The sequence below is a fragment of the Fundulus heteroclitus genome, chromosome 4 (assembly GCF_011125445.2).
Source record: "Fundulus heteroclitus isolate FHET01 chromosome 4, MU-UCD_Fhet_4.1, whole genome shotgun sequence".
In the NCBI taxonomy this organism is placed as follows: domain Eukaryota; kingdom Metazoa; phylum Chordata; class Actinopteri; order Cyprinodontiformes; family Fundulidae; genus Fundulus; species Fundulus heteroclitus.
Window position 1 is genome coordinate 19453864 of NC_046364.1, and position 18900 is coordinate 19472763.

At 40.0% G+C, this 18900-nt stretch overlaps 1 protein-coding gene across 1 annotated transcript; it reads left to right on the plus strand.

Annotated features, from left to right (window-relative positions):
• Positions 1 to 2658: 2658 nt before the first annotated feature.
• On the plus strand, positions 2659 to 12523 carry LOC105934126 (gonadotropin-releasing hormone II receptor). Its single transcript, XM_012873977.3, has 4 exons — positions 2659 to 2822; positions 4447 to 5043; positions 8620 to 8824; positions 11424 to 12523. Exons 2-4 carry the CDS (start codon positions 4495 to 4497, stop codon positions 11870 to 11872), a joined length of 1203 nt encoding a protein of 400 aa, XP_012729431.2. The 5' UTR covers positions 2659 to 2822; positions 4447 to 4494; the 3' UTR covers positions 11873 to 12523.
• Positions 12524 to 18900: the final 6377 nt, after the last annotated feature.

Sequence of the window (18900 nt, forward strand, 5' to 3'; positions counted from 1 at the left end):
AAAAACAAGGATTGGGTGCACAAGTTTAAATGTATTATAATTTTTTTATAATACACACAGGAGCAAATTTAGGCATCTGCTGGGTTATGTTATAATACTGCCTAAAAAATACTGAATGTCCACTATTCTCATTGGCTTTCTTGGTGCAGACCTGGCTTTTAAAGGGGACACATCACACTTTTTAATGCCTTCCTTTTTACATTGAAATCATTCAGTTGTGGTCTATATAAAGTGGAACTGCAATGATTTGGTATGGACTCCTTGTTATTATTGCCCCACAGCCCTTTCTTTACCCATGTCATGAGGTGTGTCTGTTAGCAACTCCTTTTGGGGCTGACTCTTTAAATTCAAACGAGTCACTTCACCCCATTCGGCCATTTTTGTAGTATTCTAGGGGACAGTGTAATGAATTGTGTAGGTTAATACACCCAACAACCGAACATTTTCATTTATACACTTGTAGCTTATGAATCCTGCAGCTTGGACTACAAAAGCGCCACAGAAAAAAATAAACATGGTGGATTCACCAAATTCGTAAGTCGAAGTCCATGACCTTGTTTAGCAGTTCCACAGCATATACTGTGACATAACTGTTCAGAATAAAACATAACAAAAACAAAGAAAACTGAACGGATTAAAAAAAAATTCACAGAATATAAAGAACTACTCAACTTCTGGACAGACATTCAACTTCTCTGCACTTCTACAGACTCCATGAGCGCAACAAAATGTATTCAAGGGCTAAAAAGGGAATTTTGCGCGATATGTCTCCATTAAATATAGTCTATAAATTTTCAGTGGAGTTAAGGACAGCAGAATCATTGTTCTACTGAAACACCCTGTTTGGTTTAATTGTTAACTGCTTAGATAGGTGCCAGTGCCACTGACAGTGGATCAGCCCCATAGCTTGATGCTATCACCACCAGGCCTGAGCATAAATCAGAATTTAAATGCTTCATCTCTCTCATCTTCTAATGACACTTTGCTCATCTATCATTTTTCTCATGTGTTTCTTTCTTGGTGGCACATGTTCAGTCCATGTTTACGTTAAAGTCAGTGGTTTTCTATTCTATTTCAGTTTCTGAATTGTTCTTAAACATCTGAAAAAAAAATTCCTTTCATCCGCTGTGATAACTGTTTCAGATGGTTAAAAATGGACACAACCGTCCAACTGCACGGTGCTTGGTCTCTCCAGCTCTACATCGGGTGCAATCACTGCATGTTGCTCTGTTTGGAACTTTTCTATCTTTAGCCTCAACAGAACAATTTTGCACCCCAAGTGGAAGAAAGTGCCCTGTTGCTTAAGCGCAAAACACTCATTTAGAGCGGTTGTGGGCTCCAAAATAAACGATTTATGACTGTGGGAAGAAGCTGGGCTACGCACGGCAAAATCCCTCACGGATACATTAGGGGAAGTTCAATCTCTACTTGCATATTTGATGTCCCCAGCCAAGATTCATATTTCCACTCATGCCATGGAGCACATAGTGCAAGACAACTCACAATGCAGCTGAAAATGTAAAAAAATGTCAATGAAACTGTATTTCTGTTTCCTAACAACGTATACCTTTGTTTGGACTACTTGAAACAGGCCTTCTCAGTAAAGCCATTTTTGTTGTTTGGTGGAGGAGGCAGAGGAATAGAACAATGCAGATCAGGGGAAGGGCATTTTGTTATTACTTAATAAGACCATACCCAACAATGTTCTTTTTATAACCCCAAATTAAAGCGAACCAGCAATTGAACATAAATATGAAACGCCTGGACTCAATCAGAGAGGTGACCCTTCCTTCCTACCAACGATAAGTCCCAGCTCTCACCAGGTGACGCCACTGAGGAGAAAACCTGCAGAAAATGTTCATTTCTGTATTGCCTTAAGTAGTGGTTCTTGCACAAATGGCACTCTGGGTTTACCCTTTCTGCCACCCAAACAGACAACCCCACCACCATCAGTGCCGCCACCCGCAGTAACGTCCAAAATGCAGCTACATCTTAAGAATAGTGTTACTTCTACTGTGTACAACGATGCCTACATTTAACACACCATTACTAGGGATGCAAGCACCTTTCTCCCTCCTTACAAGTTACAGCGATAAATGTGATTCCTGTATAAAAACGCAACCCTCGTTTGGGGATGGGCACCTTTTGAAACCTGATGCAACCTTCACATCTTAACATATTATTTGATATCGGAAATGAAATGACTGATAAACAATTATAACGTAAAGTTTAGAACACTCCCCAACCCCCTCCACCCCAAATGATTTTATGCGTGACATGAAAACCAAGTGTCAGACTACAAACAACAAGCATCAACTCCCCTCTGAATCCTGCTCCCATCAGCTCGTCGCCACATGAGCAGGTTGGGTTCGGTCTCGTGGACAGGGGCGCTGATGGGGGCTGCGGAGTCTAATTACGTGCAGGGTTAAAATTAGAAACCTCGCGGCGGAGCTCGAGCTGCATTGAACCGACCGACGCTCGCGGGATGCGGAGAAGCTTCTGCGCGCGCTCACCGAGAGCCTCTGACACGCGCACGGCAGAGGGCAGGGGAAACACACACACACACACACACACACACACACACACACACACACACACACACACACGCACACACACCAGAGGGCGGGGGGACACATCTGTGTGGGGAGACCGATGGGACTGTGGATCTGTGGATGAGGAGAATATTCTGAAAGGACACAGGGGGACGGAGCTGCAGCAGTCGCAGCAGCAGCAGCCGCGCCTGCACCATTTACTTTGGATTTAATTTCAGTTTGTTTTGTCTATCTGTACTTTAGACAACTTCCTGACGGCTTGGGATGCATGTGAGTTTGTTGACGTTTTACATTATTTTAGGTGTGCATTTACATGGATTTTGTTGTTTAATATCTTGAATTGTGTCAGGACAAAGTAAATTGAAATCAAAGCAATATATAACCAGATAATAATACATACACCTGTCTGTATACTGAGGTTTCCTCACTTGTTATATTCTAAAAAAACAACAACCTGTTGTCTCTTTTTGGGGTCTTAATGATAGCATACCAAATCTCATGTGTTTTAAAAACTCTGTGTTTAGTGTCAGGTGACCCAGTTCAAGTTTGATCAGTCTATTTTCTGATTTTGAATTAGAGATGATAAACTGACTGATGTCCTGTTGTAAGCCTATTTTAAATATTCAGTATACCGCAAATTAAGCCCATTTTTTTATTTTACTGTTCGTGGATTATATTGAAAACAAAGAAAGTAGTAACAGATGTTGCCATCATAGTTCTGTGAAATCTAGACATGATTTAAAAAGAATACAAGTTTGCTTTTACTTAGAATTGAAAAAAGTCCTCATATTAAAAACATATTTACGTTTGTCTTTCATAATCTAGCATTTTAAACATTATGACACTGTATTTTACAAAGTCTTATAGTTTTTTTTTCTATGTGAGCTTTTAGATATGTGAAAACAGATCTCTCTTGTAAATAAAAAATTGTGTCTCGACGAGTCTCTGTATAAATAATGGTTTATTAAGAATAATAGTAATAAACAAAAACAATAATAATATTCACAATAATTCATTTGTCAAGTACCTATACCAAAAATCATCTAAATCGTATGTAAAATATCAAATCAGCCAATTTGGTATTTTAGCACAGGTGTTATTTTTTTAGCCTCCCACAAAACTTCCATGTCAATATTTCTGCAGTACCATAGCTGTTGCTAATTTTCAAAAATAGATGACTTTGTCATTTCAAAGTTTGAAACTTGGTAAATGTTTGTAAAACATTATTTTGCAGACATATCTTTTTTCATGTTCCTGAGTGTACAGGGAGGCTGCGGCAGGGCCAGGAGTAAGTGATAGAAATTTAATTAATATAAATAAGAATGTAAAAACGACAAGCATATTTACTAAAAAAAACTAACTTGCTAAATACTCTTTGAAGCTAGTCTTTACTTTCTTACATTAATAATCTTAAAAAACCCTACTATTTAATACCCTTTTCGAGCTCAGGACGGGGAGGGCAGGGGTGGGAGCTAAGGGGCCTGCAGACTTATAGGTGTGGCCATGGCTGACCCTCACTTTGAATTCATAAGTCATCTAAAAATCTGAGCAAATTTCTTTCTGAGCAGCACCATTCTGTTAAACCCGTTAAGACAATTTTCCTCCTAAAAGTGCTGTGTTGCAGATTGGCTACTAGGTGTTGCTGTGGGAGGTGCTGAAAATTCAATACTCCAGATCTCCTCCCATGCACCTAATGTGATTTGTTAGAGCCAAGTGTCTCTCCACCTCAGCGAGCATCACATGTGTGTCCTCCTCAGCAGACTGTTCCATCCCTGACAGCCACTGTGTTACTCACACGGCTAATTTCTGCTCTTGAAATGCAAATCCATGCAGATAAATCTTCGTGAACATGATTAATGTATATGTTTGTTCTCTTTCCCCTGGGCGACGCAAGCCTCTTTGTTGCTGAACAAAATGCTGACTCCATGCTGAGAGTCAGAAAATGAACGCCTCTTCTTGCTGTGATCCTCCAGTCATCATGTATCAGCAAAGTTCAGGATCTGACCTCAATGCCAGCTGCGACCTGCTGGCTTCTAACTGCAGCTGGACAGCCGTGGACAGGACCCCACAGCTCCCTACTTTTTCCACAGCGGCAAAAGTCAGAGTGATCGTTACCTTCATCCTGTGTGGCATTTCCAGCCTCTGCAATCTGGCCGTGCTTTGGGCAGCCAGCGGCCACAGGCGTAAATCTCACGTCCGCGTGCTGATCGTGAACTTGACCGCAGCAGATCTCCTGGTCACTTTGATTGTGATGCCGGTGGATGCTGCGTGGAACATCACCGTTCAGTGGCTGGCCGGAGACCTGGCCTGCAGGTTCCTGATGTTCCTCAAGCTGCTGGCCATGTACTCCTGTGCTTTTGTTACGGTGGTGATCAGTCTGGACAGACAGTCGGCCATCCTCAACCCTCTGCTGATAAGCATGGCTCCGAAGAGGAATAGGATCATGCTTATGATGGCGTGGACAATGAGCGCCTTGCTCTCAGTCCCTCAGGTGAGGATGCACTTTATCAGCTTATGATCATGAAAAACATATTTCAAAAAGAGGTGCAGGGTTACAGGACAGAGTTGTATTGCATAAGGCTCCTCCAGGCACAGATTTAACCTCCTCTCCATGCTCCATAAAGGCTCTTGGCATACGGGCCTGGAGGTAGGTGAAATGGAACACAGAAAATATAAAATAGAATGTCTTTGGAAAATCAGGTTCATCTATATACAGCCTTGCAAAAGTTATAGCCCTTAAACTTTTTCACATTTTGTCACATTACAAACACAAATATAAGGCACCTTAATAGGGTTTTATGAAACGGTCACAAATGAAGCAGGACATGATTGTGAAGCGGGGGAAACTTGTTTCTAAAGTTTTTGTCAACACAGATTTGGAAGATGTGACAAGCTTTATGCGTTCCGTGTCCCTGTGCCAAAACGCTGAACTACCTTTTTGCTTTCACAACTATCTATATCAAACGTGATCATCAAGAAACTGAATTGTTTCCTTTCTGCATCACAAAATGGCTCTGGCTCTCTCTGATCTGAAGGAGCACGTTTGTCAGCATCAGTGTTCAAGATGTGCCACAGAATCTCAATCGGATTTAAGCGATTTAAGCGAGCAATTCTGACCCATGAATTTGTTTTGATCTCAACAATTCCATTGTTTACACCTATTTATTGAGGGCTGTCATCCTGTGGAGGTTTTCTCCATTCTATGTAATATTGAATAAGTAACTTGTAAATTCTGTGAGTCGCAGGTTATGATTGTTTCGGCTTGTTTCTGAAAGTTAAGTTGCTTCTTTGGGCTCTAAAATAAGTGACAATAAATACGAGTTATAAAGAGACCTACAGTCACTGTGAGAATAACTGGCTGAAATATCCCTGTGTAAGACTCTGGAATGACCTGGAAATTTTAAACCCTTTTCCAGGCCTTTCCAGGACTGTTTTGGATATAAACAGCACGCAAAAATTATGAAGAAATGATTGTTGTTCATAAATACATTGAACAACAAAACCAGCGTATTTATCAAAATGTATTAATTTACACAATAATACATAATACTATGTCTATTTTTGTTTAAGAGCAAAAGCATTTGGCATGAAAACATATTTATTTATGCATTTATTTACACATTGTGTAAACATTGTTATGATTAATGATTTAGCTTCCTTGGCGCATATTTCTGGGCGTGTGAGAGACCCTAAAAAATGACGGCTGCGGTGGCTGTACCATTCCCAGATGCATTTATGCATAAAATGTCTGTGCTCCAACTCCCATAACTCCCCCCTTTGGAACCGTTTTGGCACATTTGGATGCTATCTATTTATTTTATTGATTTAAATAAGTTTATTTATTTATTGGACCATGAGTCCGGAATAAAGTTGATCTATCTATCTATCTATCTATCTATCTATCTATCTATCTATCTATCTATCTATCTATCTATCTATCTATCTATCTATCTATCTATCTATCTATCTATCTATCTATCTATCTATCTATCTATCTATCTATCTATCTATCTATCTATCTATCTATCTATCTATCTATCTATCTATCTATCTATCTATCTATCTATCTATCTATCTATCTATCTGACATTTGCAATAGTGGTTCCACTTTAATGCCTTAGTATCACACAAAAACAACATTTTACATTTACAGTTTATAAATTTGGAGCTGTAGTTGATTTATATCAGATATGTTATTTCAGATGGAAATTGCTCCTAAAACCCTCTGGGCTTAAAGGGTTAAAAAGTTATCCTCTCTGCATTCATGACCAGTCAGCGCTTTATGTGTCCTGCTTCATCCAATCAGATTAATTCATCATTATTCAACCTGTCAATCAAAGTCACACCACTGGCAGCTTAGATGCAGGCATGAATGTCACTCATACAGGATGCAAATGGAAGAGTCAGACAATGCAAAGCCAGGAGACACCAGTGCAGAGAAATACAATTTAGTCATTTATGGACAAAAATTTCACCAGGCTTTCGCTAGAGGAAAATCTGTAGTAAAATGTTGCCACTTGAGGAATTTCCTTCAGTAGATATACAATAATATCTACTTAAACTTCACAGGTGCCAATAATGGTGAGCTTCACTGTATAACCCAAGCCTTTAAATTTCCCCACAAGTTTCTCCCTGACCTGCCTGCTTTATTCCTCTGTCTGGACTCTATTGACTAATGAGGTCACTTCTAAAGGTCATTGGTTGAAACGAATTTTATTTAGGGCCGTCAGAGCAAAGGGGATACAAATAAATGTGAATGCTTTTCAGACTGTCCATTTTAAAAACCTTGGACGTTGTTAAACTTGTATTATTTTACTCTCACTTTAAAATATTGCGCTATTTTGTGTTGTACAAACCAGTACATCAAATTAATCAGTACAAATTCTACAAAATACCATTAAAGTTTGTGATTGCAAAATGAATGAATGCGAAAACCTTAAATTGGCATGAATGCTATCATTAGGTACTATATATATAGTCTGAGTATTAATATAATATAGGAATTCTGATCCATCCATCCATCCATTTTCTTACTTGCTTTATCCCTCATTGGGTCATGAGGGGTGCTGGTGCCTATCTCCAGCTGTCAATGGGCAAGAGGCGGGGTACACCCTGGAGAGGTCGCCAGTCCATCGCAGGGAAATCTAAACCATCAAATCTTTTTTTGCATTTGTGCACAGTAAATAAAGACTTAACCTTGACTGTAAGCTGAATTCTTGCGGTATTTGTATGCTCACAAATGCATGAGAAACCATCTTGACACCTGCTGCTTATGAAATTTTCATTAGATACCGTGATTGGCTAAAACCAGCCTTTGGTAGGCGGGCACTAAGTGTAACTTCACCCAATAAGCTCGGAAGGTTCTGCTGAATGTCCCTCCTTTCCCTAAACGGATTCAATGGGAGCGGATCCAGATTGATAATGTGCAGAACGTAGAGTGCTACTCATCAATCTGCTTGCCAGGTTAATAAAGACGGATTTTCTTCTATGATTCCTTTTCATTTTGTGTGGGTGTAGTTTCCTGACAGTATGCTTCCCAGTTACAAAGAGACATATGGTGCAGATATTAGCTGTAGTGTTACAAATCTCCTCTCCAAAGAGACCAGCAAATTTTGTAAAACATACATTTGGAAAAAAAAATCAGATTTTGATTTTTTTAACTTCCCAGGTTTTTTTTTTTTTTGTAAGTTCCTGTCATCTTTACGCTTTGCACCTAACGAAATGCAACTCAGTGTTCTCTCCAAGGTGACAGTAATAATGATTTATAATTAACCTACAATAATGTGAAAGACCGATAAGGTCATCCAGTTGATGAGCCATTTCTAAAGGTCCCTCTGCCAGACATCGAGCGTTACTTCCATTCTGCCCTTGAAGCTCTACATTTTGCATATTTTACAGCTGTGTGTAGCAACACAAACAAAACTGCTTGGCCTAAAAGAGATTTTTACCTTTCCTAAATGAGGATTGTGAGCAGACACCTAATCATCGCTGCTACAAGCAAGAATTTACTTGATTATCCTTGCTGTCGAAGTTAGAATCTAATGTTTATTTACAATTACCTTCACAGATGTTCATTTTCCATAATGTGACCATCACTTATCCAGCAAACTTCACTCAGTGCACCACTAGGGGAAGCTTCAACACTCACTGGCAGGAAACCGCCTACAACATGTTCACCTTCTCCTGGCTCTTCCTGCTGCCATTGGCCATTATGATCATCTGTTACACCAGGATCTTCATCCACATCTCCAAGCAGATGATAAAGAAGAACGGTAACTACACAAATCACACACTGCTGCTCACTTGCTGGAATAGCCCAGAGACTAAACAAGGACAGGAAATGGGACACCCTAATGATGATTTCAGGACTCTTGTGCTTCTGTTTTCTCTTCTGCCATTTGTTTTGTGCTATTTATTTTTTGCCAGCCCATTAATCATTAGCATGGCACCTTTTCACAACCGCCAGGGTTGTGAAAAAGAAAACGTTGTTGGTTATAATGAACAGGAATGATGCAATGTGCCCAGAATTTCTGATGTCCTGATGAGGATTTTTTTTTTATCCCTAAAACCAATGAGTCACTCAAGAATAGGCACTTGCCGATGCAGGGTCACACTCCAATACTTTATTAAGCTCAGTCCTGTGTATATGCTTGAAAACCAGATAACTTTTATGCAGCAGATATACCTGACTCACACTTAAAGGAAAAGACCTCAATAAACTCAGGCCTTGTTCCTGCTGACAACGTTTTCACACAGAACACTTTGCTGTTTTGCTAGGCAAAACATGATTTGTTGATAAAAGGGTTACAACATGTTTCAGTGTATTTTCCGTTAAGCATACGTGGACAAAACTTGGAGAAAAAGGCTTTCTCTTGCTTCATAAACAGCTCTTTGCTTTGAGCATAATAAACTTTAACAACCGGTGTTTCAGCTGCTTTCTCTCCTACACAGATAGTTGTCTCAGAAAATCTGAGGACAGCTGGTCACATGACCCAGACCAACAGCAAATGTTATTTATATAGCAACTTTCTTCACATAAAAATACAATTTAGAGCGTTTAAAAGAACATTTAAAAGAGAAATTCACAATTAAACTAGAATACAAAAACATAATAAAAATAGAAACTGCAGCAGACAATACAGCCTGCTTTTAACTGATTGATGTAGATATTTTGTTAGATAAAAAAATAAAAAAATAACACGCACAGCCTAAAATAAGATTTAATAAGCAGTACACTTGAAACTAATTAGCAGAGCAAATTGCAGCTTCATGAATTGCTGGCAGTGTGTTTGATTAAATCAACAGTAGACCAACTACAGGTATCTAAAGTCTAATTTAATCAGAGTTTTCTAAACCAGCCCTTATAAAATTATGTGATCTGACCTCCATCTGATCAAATTTCAGTTTTCAAAGTATAGGCTCTCAAAGGTGTACACCCCCTGTTAAAGTGAAGCTGGGTGACTTCTAACTTTTTAAAGTTTTGAAATTATATGCTGTGGTCTTGATGCTGTCGATTTACCAGGTGTGTGTTCATCTGTATTCAATTCAATTCAATTCAATTCAATTCAATTCAATTCAATTCAATTCAATTCAATTCAATTCAATTCAATTCAATTCAATTCAATTCAATTCAATTCAATTCAATTCAATTCAATTCAATTCAATTCAATTCAATTCAATTCAATTTTATTTATATAGCCCCAATTCATGAAACATGTCATCTCAAGGCACTTTACAAAGTCAAAATCAATCATATTGATTGATCAGATTGATCCTATATAAGGGAACCAGTTGATTGCATCAAAGTCCCGACAAGCAGCATTCACTACTGGGGAATCGTAGAGCCACAGGGAGAGTCGTCTGCATTGTCCATGGCTTTGCTGCAATCCCTCATACTGAGCAAGCATGAAGCAACAGTGGAAAGAAAAACTCCCCATTAACAGGAAGGAAAACCTCCAGCAGAACCGGGCTCAGTATGAACGGTCATCTGCCTCGACCGACTGGGGGTTACAGAAGACAGAGCAGAGACACAACAAGAGAGACAAAAAGCACAGAAGCACACATTGATCCAGTAATCTGTTCTACATTAGATGGTAGTAGTGGGTGATCTGTCTTCTCTGGATGATGTCACAGTTAACAGAACGCCAGACCAGGTGTACCTACTATGAAGAAAAAAGAGAGAGAACAAAAAGTTAAAAGCTGAAATGACGATAGTCATTTCAATGTAATACAATGCAAAACTGGAGAACAGTAGAACTCAGCAGAGAGAGAGAAATAGATCCTGATGTCCTCCAGTAGCCTACGTCTATAGCAGCATAACTATCGAGGTAGCTCAGAGTAACATGAGCCACTCTAACTATAAGCTTTGTCAAAAAGGAAAGTTTTAAGCCTAGTCTTAAAAGTAGACAGGGTGTCTGCCTCATGGACCAAAACTGGGAGTTGGTTCCACAGGAGAGGAGCCTGATAGCTAAAGGATCTGCCTCCCATTCTACTTTTAGAGACTCTAGGAACCACCAGCAGACCTGCAGTCTGAGAGCGAAGTGCTCTGTTAGGAACATACGGGGTAATCAGAGCTCTGATATATGATGGAGCTTGATTATTAAGGGCTTTATACGTTAGAAGAAGAATTTTAAATTCTATTCTTGATTTAACAGGAAGCCAATGAAGGGAAGCTAAAATTGGAGAAATATGATCCCTCTTGTTGATTTTCATCAGAACTCTTGCTGCAGCATTTTGGATCAGCTGAAGACTTTGAACTGCATTTTTTGGACTTCCTGATAGCAAAGAATTACAATAGTCCAGCCTTGAAGTAACAAATGCATTTATGTATTCATTTATTACACGGATAACAGATGTCCACTTTTCCTCTAGAGTCTTCTGATGAACCACATCTCCGTTGCTCGAAGAACAACATCCCAAAAGCTCGAATGAAAACCCTCAAGATGAGCATCGTCATTGTGGTCTCCTTCATAGTGTGCTGGACTCCGTACTACCTGTTGGGACTTTGGTACTGGTTCTTCCCTGACGACCTGGAGGGAAAAGTCTCGCACTCCCTCACCCACATCCTGTTTATCTTTGGGCTCTTCAACACCTGCCTCGACCCCATCATCTACGGTCTGTTCACCGTACGCTTCAACAGAAGACAGAGGAACGACTACAGCAGGGCCACTATAATGTCTGGGTTGGACGCCAACAAGGTGACAGGGGAGTCCGTGAAATATGCTCTAGCCGCTCTACCCTCTAAAGGAGGGTCTGCAGAGGGTGAACAGGACAGCAAATCTGGGCAAAGTGAGCAGAAATCCACTAACAGCAGACTCTGAATGCATTCAGCCATTATGGACACGGACAAGTGTTATGTCGTCACCAAAAGCAATATGTGAAGAGAAATAAACACCAACAAGCAAGACAACAGATTGAATATGTCTTGTTGTAACAGTTACAGATATTTCTCCCTCATTTTAACTGGACTTATTTCTTTCACTCACATCCAATATGCATGTGTAAATGTATCTATTTCACACGTATGCAGATTTCTGTTCATAAGTGCTGCTTTGAGTGGTGAACCACTAGAAGGTTGATAATATTTGACAGGTTCTCTCTGCATATTCTCCATGCATACTGTCTGAAAATAGCTTCAGTATTGGGTCATTGCTAGATACGGGAGACTTTTTGTATTTAGTCAACGGTCCATACAGTTTCTACAGGTCGTAAAAGTGCTTAAAGGACTGCCTGCCTCAGATTATTAGATGATCAAAATTGAGTGCTTTGAAAAAGTATTCACACTTTCTCCACACCTTGATAATTTGCAATGTGTATTTTGTCAAGATTTTTTGTTCATAGGCCAACACTTGGTGCAGCATAATTGTAAAATGAGAGACTTTTAAAAATATTTTTTATAAATAATAACATGGAAACTCGATTGGTCATATGTATTGAGTCCAAATTGAATGCTCTGTTTAACTTCTTTTTGTTGTATTCATATTCTTCTTTGCAAAAAAGCTCAAGCTTAGTCAGATTTGATGGTGACAAAAGAAAGAAAAAAACATGCCCTCTATACACACACACACACACACACACACACACACACACACACACACACACACACACACACACACACACACACACACACACATATATATATATATATATATATATATATATATATATATATATATATATATATATATATATAAATATAGGCCTCACATTGTGGTAGTTAGGGCGCACAGTGAGTGAAAACCCAAGGAGACATAAGTAAACTGATAAAGTTCACTCTGCCAATGCTGTCATAAACAAAACTAACTTACCAGCAATGAAACAGTATTTCAACTTGCTGACTCCACCTAAACTGATCTCTGCGTGGCCCAGATTTTGACTCATGCAAGGACATGGACACAGCTGTAGGCTGCTTGGGTCCAAACAGTTCTGGGCTGATGTTGAGCTCTGGGCTCCAGGCAGATAGCAAAACTTTTAGCTTTAGTGACAGACCCCCTGGTTTTTGGGTTTTTTCAGGTTTTTGTCTTTTTCATGTTTCTTTCTCAGGATAGTAAAGAAAGGCATTCGTTGTTGGACTTGAGGTTTACAGGTTCACAGCTGTTGCACTTGTTAAAGCCTCATGTTGGTTAAGATAATCATAAATGTCAGAAATTGTCATGTTTGAAATGCTTTTAAATATATTCAACAGTACAAATTTGACAACCAAAAGGATCTTATGTTATTTTAATATCGATATAACAATAAATCATGGCAATTTGCAGTTGTTAACATACTGAAATAATTTTCTTTTTCTTTATTTAAGCCCAGGAGCCTCAATTCTGGGGGAGGAACCTTTTTTTTTTTCTAGGTTCCCTTTTGTTAAACGCAACAAATTTGGTATCCACAGATTATTAAAACTTAAACCAAGATTAATTAAATAGTATTTGTAATGGTTGAATAACACGTGATTAGATTTAAGCATGTTATTTTGAACAAAAATTCAGTAAAAAGGGCTTTTGGGGGTGGGGGTTGAAAACATAGCATTTCAAAATGTGCTCATCTCAGACTTACCTCTGTTTTTAAAAAGCAGTCTGATTCCTCTCCCAGTTATGAGATGACACAACATGTTAAACCATTTCTCACTGACTGGTGGTATACATTTCCAGAGTACCAAACATGCCAGATTATTATCACCATGCACTTGATGGTACTGTACACTTTAGTATGTTATGCTCATCCTTCACTGCAAAATGAATGGTTGGGGATAACCATTAGGTACAGTATTATATATAGTGAGAATACAGACTTTGCTCCCATGTAGGAGAAACCAGTGATGTCAAATTGCCCCCCCCCCCCCCCCCCCTTCAAAAGCTGCCACCTTGCACTTCTCAGACGTGACCTGGGTGCAACCAACGGGATTGTTTGGGGGGAAGGAAAAGGATGCCGGGTTTTCAACATTTTTGTTTTGGAAATAAAATCTGAAACATGTGGTGTGAATTTGTATTCAGACCCCCTGATTCAACAGATTGTAGAACCATGTTCTGCTTTGAGTCTTCTGGGATGTGTCTATAAGGTCTGGAGACTACTTTTTTCACATCTGCATTGCAAGTTCAGCCAGATTTGATGGTGAATGTGTTGCCATACAGTCTCTATTTTTAGATGATGGACTGAACAGCGATCCTTGTTATTGTCCAAAGCTTGGCATGTTCTCTATGTGACCCTTTTCCTCAGCTTTATCTCTTACCTGTGCTCCTTGGTCTTCACAATGCAGTTTGTTCACTAATGTGCTCTATCCTCTGAGGCTTTGACAGAACAGTTTGATTTAAACTAAATGGAAATTTAACACATGTGGTGTATAAATAGTTATCAAATCTTTAAAGGCGGGTGATTGCAGTTAATTTTATTTCAGGGAATCAGAATCAAGAGGGCTGAATATTTATTTGAAAAGAACTTTGAAAACCACGTGAACCTTCTCTTTAACTAGACATTGTGGCACTGCTTTGCTTTGGTATAAGATCCCCTTAAAATACATAGATGCAAAATATAAACGTTTTCATGGGGTATAAATACTTTTCCAAGTCATTGTACCTCTTCTCTGAAAGAATGAAAGCTAACTTTTAGCCTTTCTATACTTTATACACATGATACTGACATCCAGCGAGGTCTCTGTTAACAGTCCAGTCAGCAAATCTGGTCAAGGACAAATAAATTGACAGGACAGCCTCTGGCTCAACGAAGGCAAAAAAGAATATCACAGAGCCGTAGTGACCCATGACTGAGCTGTTGGTTTAATGTGTTGGGTCACCTGCTAAGGTCTATATCAGTCATACTCAAGCTCCTGCTAGTCTTGGCTAAGATTAAAAGTGCTGAGTTTGCTGACAATGCACTGATTTAAAACAAGATTTTATTTTCTGTTTAACCTGGGCCCACATCTTATCTTTTGTTGGCTTGATGATGCCCACACACTGACAGCTCAGTGGTCTTTGTCAGGCCTGTCCACCTCTATCATGTCTTATCTGGAGAGAGAACAGATGTGCATATCCGGAGCTCACAGCTGCTTTGTTCAACAACCACATTAACCGTGAATACAGTGTGTTGATTAAGAATCCAACTCCTTTTTGACAGCGTCCTACAGACCTGAGGCCCACGGTAATAATGATTCTGCTTATTTTATGTTTCAGACTGAGCCGTAGGGAACTATGCCTGTCCAGGCAGTTAGTGTTGAGCTAGTTCACCCTTAAGAAAAAAACAGATCTGTGGCCATATTCCTAAAGATTCTCACATTCTTCGCAGGGAGCTCTTATATTAGCCTAAAGATTTCTACCTAGGAGTCTTAGCTTCAAAGCGGTTCAGATAGCTGCTCAACATGTAGGTACCAGAATCCAAGCACCTGTAGGTGTATATGTAAGTTTTTTCGATAAGAAAAATGCTCAATAGTTGTTGTGAGGAGCCAAAGATCCGTCCCCCAGAGCACCGAGGCCGACGCCAGGGCAACCAGAACCCCAGATGTGCAAAAGGACCCCCAGAGCAAAGGTGCCCAAGAGGGACCAACACAGGGAAAGCTGCCTCCCCCATCCCAGGGAACAACGCAGAGGAGCCCCAGGAACCCCCCCAACAAAAACAACCCCCCCCAAGAGCCGCGGCCACGAGCGTGTGGGCTCCACCGGCAGCCATGGACCTAGAGACCCGAGGCCCAGTGGCGTAGCAGCCACCAGGAGGGAGCCAGCTAAGTGTGGGGGGGCTCCAACCCGACCTACTCGTTCCATACTCCGGTCCTAACCCCCACCCCAATCCCAGCCCAGATGACCCATGGGCCAACATGGACGAAACGGTCCGACCAGAGCCCACCCCACGAACCCTGAGGCACTAGCTCCCCCACACCCTGCCTCCATACCTAAGCCATACCTCTCAACTTTTGACGACAGTTGAGAGTGAGATTGTGGTCCGACGAGAGGGGGGGGGGGGTGTAGGTGCTGTTGGTCGATTCAAGACGGTCCGACGGGGGGTGGTGGGGGGGTGGGGTGCTGTTGGTCGATTCAAGACGGTCACTATTTTAAACGGACTTTGCTTTCATGTTACAGTTTGTAATAACACATGACGACTTACCATTTAATTCGCACGCAACACGGACCGTACAAGTGTTTCACTTTGGATGAGGGAAACTTGTTTGCGCGGCGGCGGTCCTTGCAGCTGTGTTACCTCTACTACTGGACGTGCGGAAACCATTGTACCGCAAATTGGTTCCGCCATGACGCGAAGCGTCCGTACGCGTGCGTTTCAAGAGTGAGATTTTGATTGTAAGATTGAGATTTTCAAAGTAATGCGTGTGAGCGTGTGCAATTGATGAAATGCGTGTGTCACACGGTCAATGCGTGAGAGTTGAGAGCTATGCCTAAGCCTTACCACATATTCCAGGGGAGAGGAAAAGCGCCAGCCCTAGCCGACCCCCGGTACCCAACGCATGTGCGAGTTTTTGAGAGGCATTTATATGTGCCAAGTGCTGTATACTGACCTGAAAAATCATTTAATATATTTCAAATTAAGCTAATACTTGGGTCAAGACTTACTACTAAACTAAGCATTCAGATTTCTCTAGAAAAGCTCTGTAAATAATCAAGATGAGAAATGAAATCACCATTGGCTCATACAAAAAAAAAAAAAAGAAAAAAGAAAAAAACCCAAAAACAATTAATTTGTAAATTGCTAGCTTCTCCCCTGGACTGGTTTTTGTTCACATGTACCAGATTGTCACTGATTTGAGGCATCCAGATGAAGTCACCGAGCTCATTGAAGTGTAGAACATGGTGGCAAGCTTGGCACTGAACGTCTGCCGTCAAACGCCACATTCACAAGGATTAAAAATGGTTCTGACTATGTGTAGCAGCCATTAGCAGCAACCTGATTCATCTTCTTGTCTCTTCTTTACCTCCAACACATTTCTACCTGCCACACAACAAGCAGTCACCAGAAATGGGTAGTAACTAGTTACTTGAGTACTTGAATAACATTTTAATAATAATGTAGGCTACTTCTCGGAGCAGTTTGGTACTATATAAAATTTTTTGGCAGATTTTCTTGCTTTTGAGTAGAAAATTAGACTTTCTTTCTGCCTAAAGTAGCTAAAGTTTGAACAAAAACCTTTCTAAATAAAACCAGGTGCATATAAACACACGTGATTATGGGATTAATTGTGTGCCCATATAAACGGTACAATCCGACAATTTTTGGTTTTTGAGTTCAAATACATTTCAATCCATTTTGTGCATGTAAACCTAGTTGATGAGGAGAAGGCTGTCTGACCCCTCTGGCCCCCCCGCAGCATGATGGATGGCTGGATGAATGAATGGATGGATAATATCAGTTGACAGCAATTATTGTCTTAGGGCTGCTCACAAGATAAACAGGTACATCTAATGACTAGTAATATAGAACCAAGCTTGTTCAAATTACATTTAAGGCATTTAACTGGTGAGATTCAGATCCAATTATGAGCAGTCCGCAGACATAACAGAACCCAGTATTAGGTACAGCTTTGAAGTTCAAGAGATGAACATGGTTTATGTTATGTTATTGTGATATTTGGTTCACCCAGTTTATTTTAGAAAGTTCAAACTTTGTGTTCAAAGCAAAGCAATCAATTAAAAGTGAATTTAATTTTGTCTGCACAAGTGTCCACTTTTAACAAGGAAAAGTCAGGTTTGTACAGATTTGTTTCAGTCAATGTTAAATCTGTTGGGCTGCATGCTTTGTACTCCAGCAGCCCCTTTGTTACGGCGGTCAATGTGTTTTTCAGACACCTGCAGATAAAGTGCAAAGATAGCAGTCGTTAGAGCTCACTATAGACAAAGCAGCCACTTTGGACATGCAGGGAGATATAATCTCTGCTAACCAGCTCTGCCATTTCAAAGTGGCATTTAACACAGAGTGACCTTTTCAAATGTTTCTTCTCTCTTGGCAATGTGACTGTGCGCTGTGAGCTTAACCTGGAAACAAGAGCTCTCATTTTAATAAAAAAATATGCATGATGTTTTTCTCATACCATTCTTGGATTTATCTGATATTAATTATTAACTGAACTGTTGAAATATTGGAGCATTTCACCCTTATTTATCCAAGTATTAGTTTGTAACGTGTAGTTTCTATCTTATGCTTTTACTGTTAGGCTCTTTGCAAATGCATTTTTATATAATTCCACGTTTACTTGTTCCAACTCAACAGACCACAGAACACCCGAGCAAACATACCCTCAAATAGGTATAAAAATTGGGTTTAGGTCAACAAAGTCAAGTTTTTGTCAAGTATGGATTTCAGTCCAATAGAAAATGTGATGTTGGGACCTGTGAAGTTTATGGCTGTTGTCCTGGAAGATGAACCTCCGTCCCACTCTCAGGTCTTTTACAGCCTCTGGCAACTTTTCTTCCATATTTCCCTGTTTTAAGCTCCATTCGTTTTCCCATCAACTCTGAACAGGTTCCCTTTCATATTGAATGAAAGGATTCCCATTGCATGATGCTGCCACCATTATGTGCCACTCTGCACACGGTGTGTTTAGGGGAATTTGCAGTGTTGCTTTTTTACAATGCACAACATTTGGCATGCATATTTAAAGGTTCAATCTTGGTCTGATGTGATCAGATCACATTTTTTTGGCTTGTGGCAAGTCGGTGCAACACTGTTTGCAATGGATTTGGGTAGAAATGTTATGGGAAAGTGGGCCAAAGATGAATGAACACCTCACTTTTTATGATTAAACCCTGATGAAAAAGTTCAACAGGTATGAATAGTTTGTAAGTGTTTGTACATCAGATACTATCATCATCTGTATGGTGAAAACAATGGTTGGTAATAACCAGGTTAGATGTGGAATGACTCC

Excerpts from the sequence above, each read along its gene's own strand:
- LOC105934126 (XM_012873977.3), top strand. The coding sequence starts at position 4,495 with ATGAACGCCTCTTCTTGCTGTGATCCTCCAGTCATCATGTATCAGCAA. Across the intron at positions 5,044-8,619 it reads CCTTGCTCTCAGTCCCTCAG|ATGTTCATTTTCCATAATGT; the intron begins GTGAGGATGCAC and ends TTACCTTCACAG. Across the intron at positions 8,825-11,423 it reads GCAGATGATAAAGAAGAACG|AGTCTTCTGATGAACCACAT; the intron begins GTAACTACACAA and ends CTTTTCCTCTAG.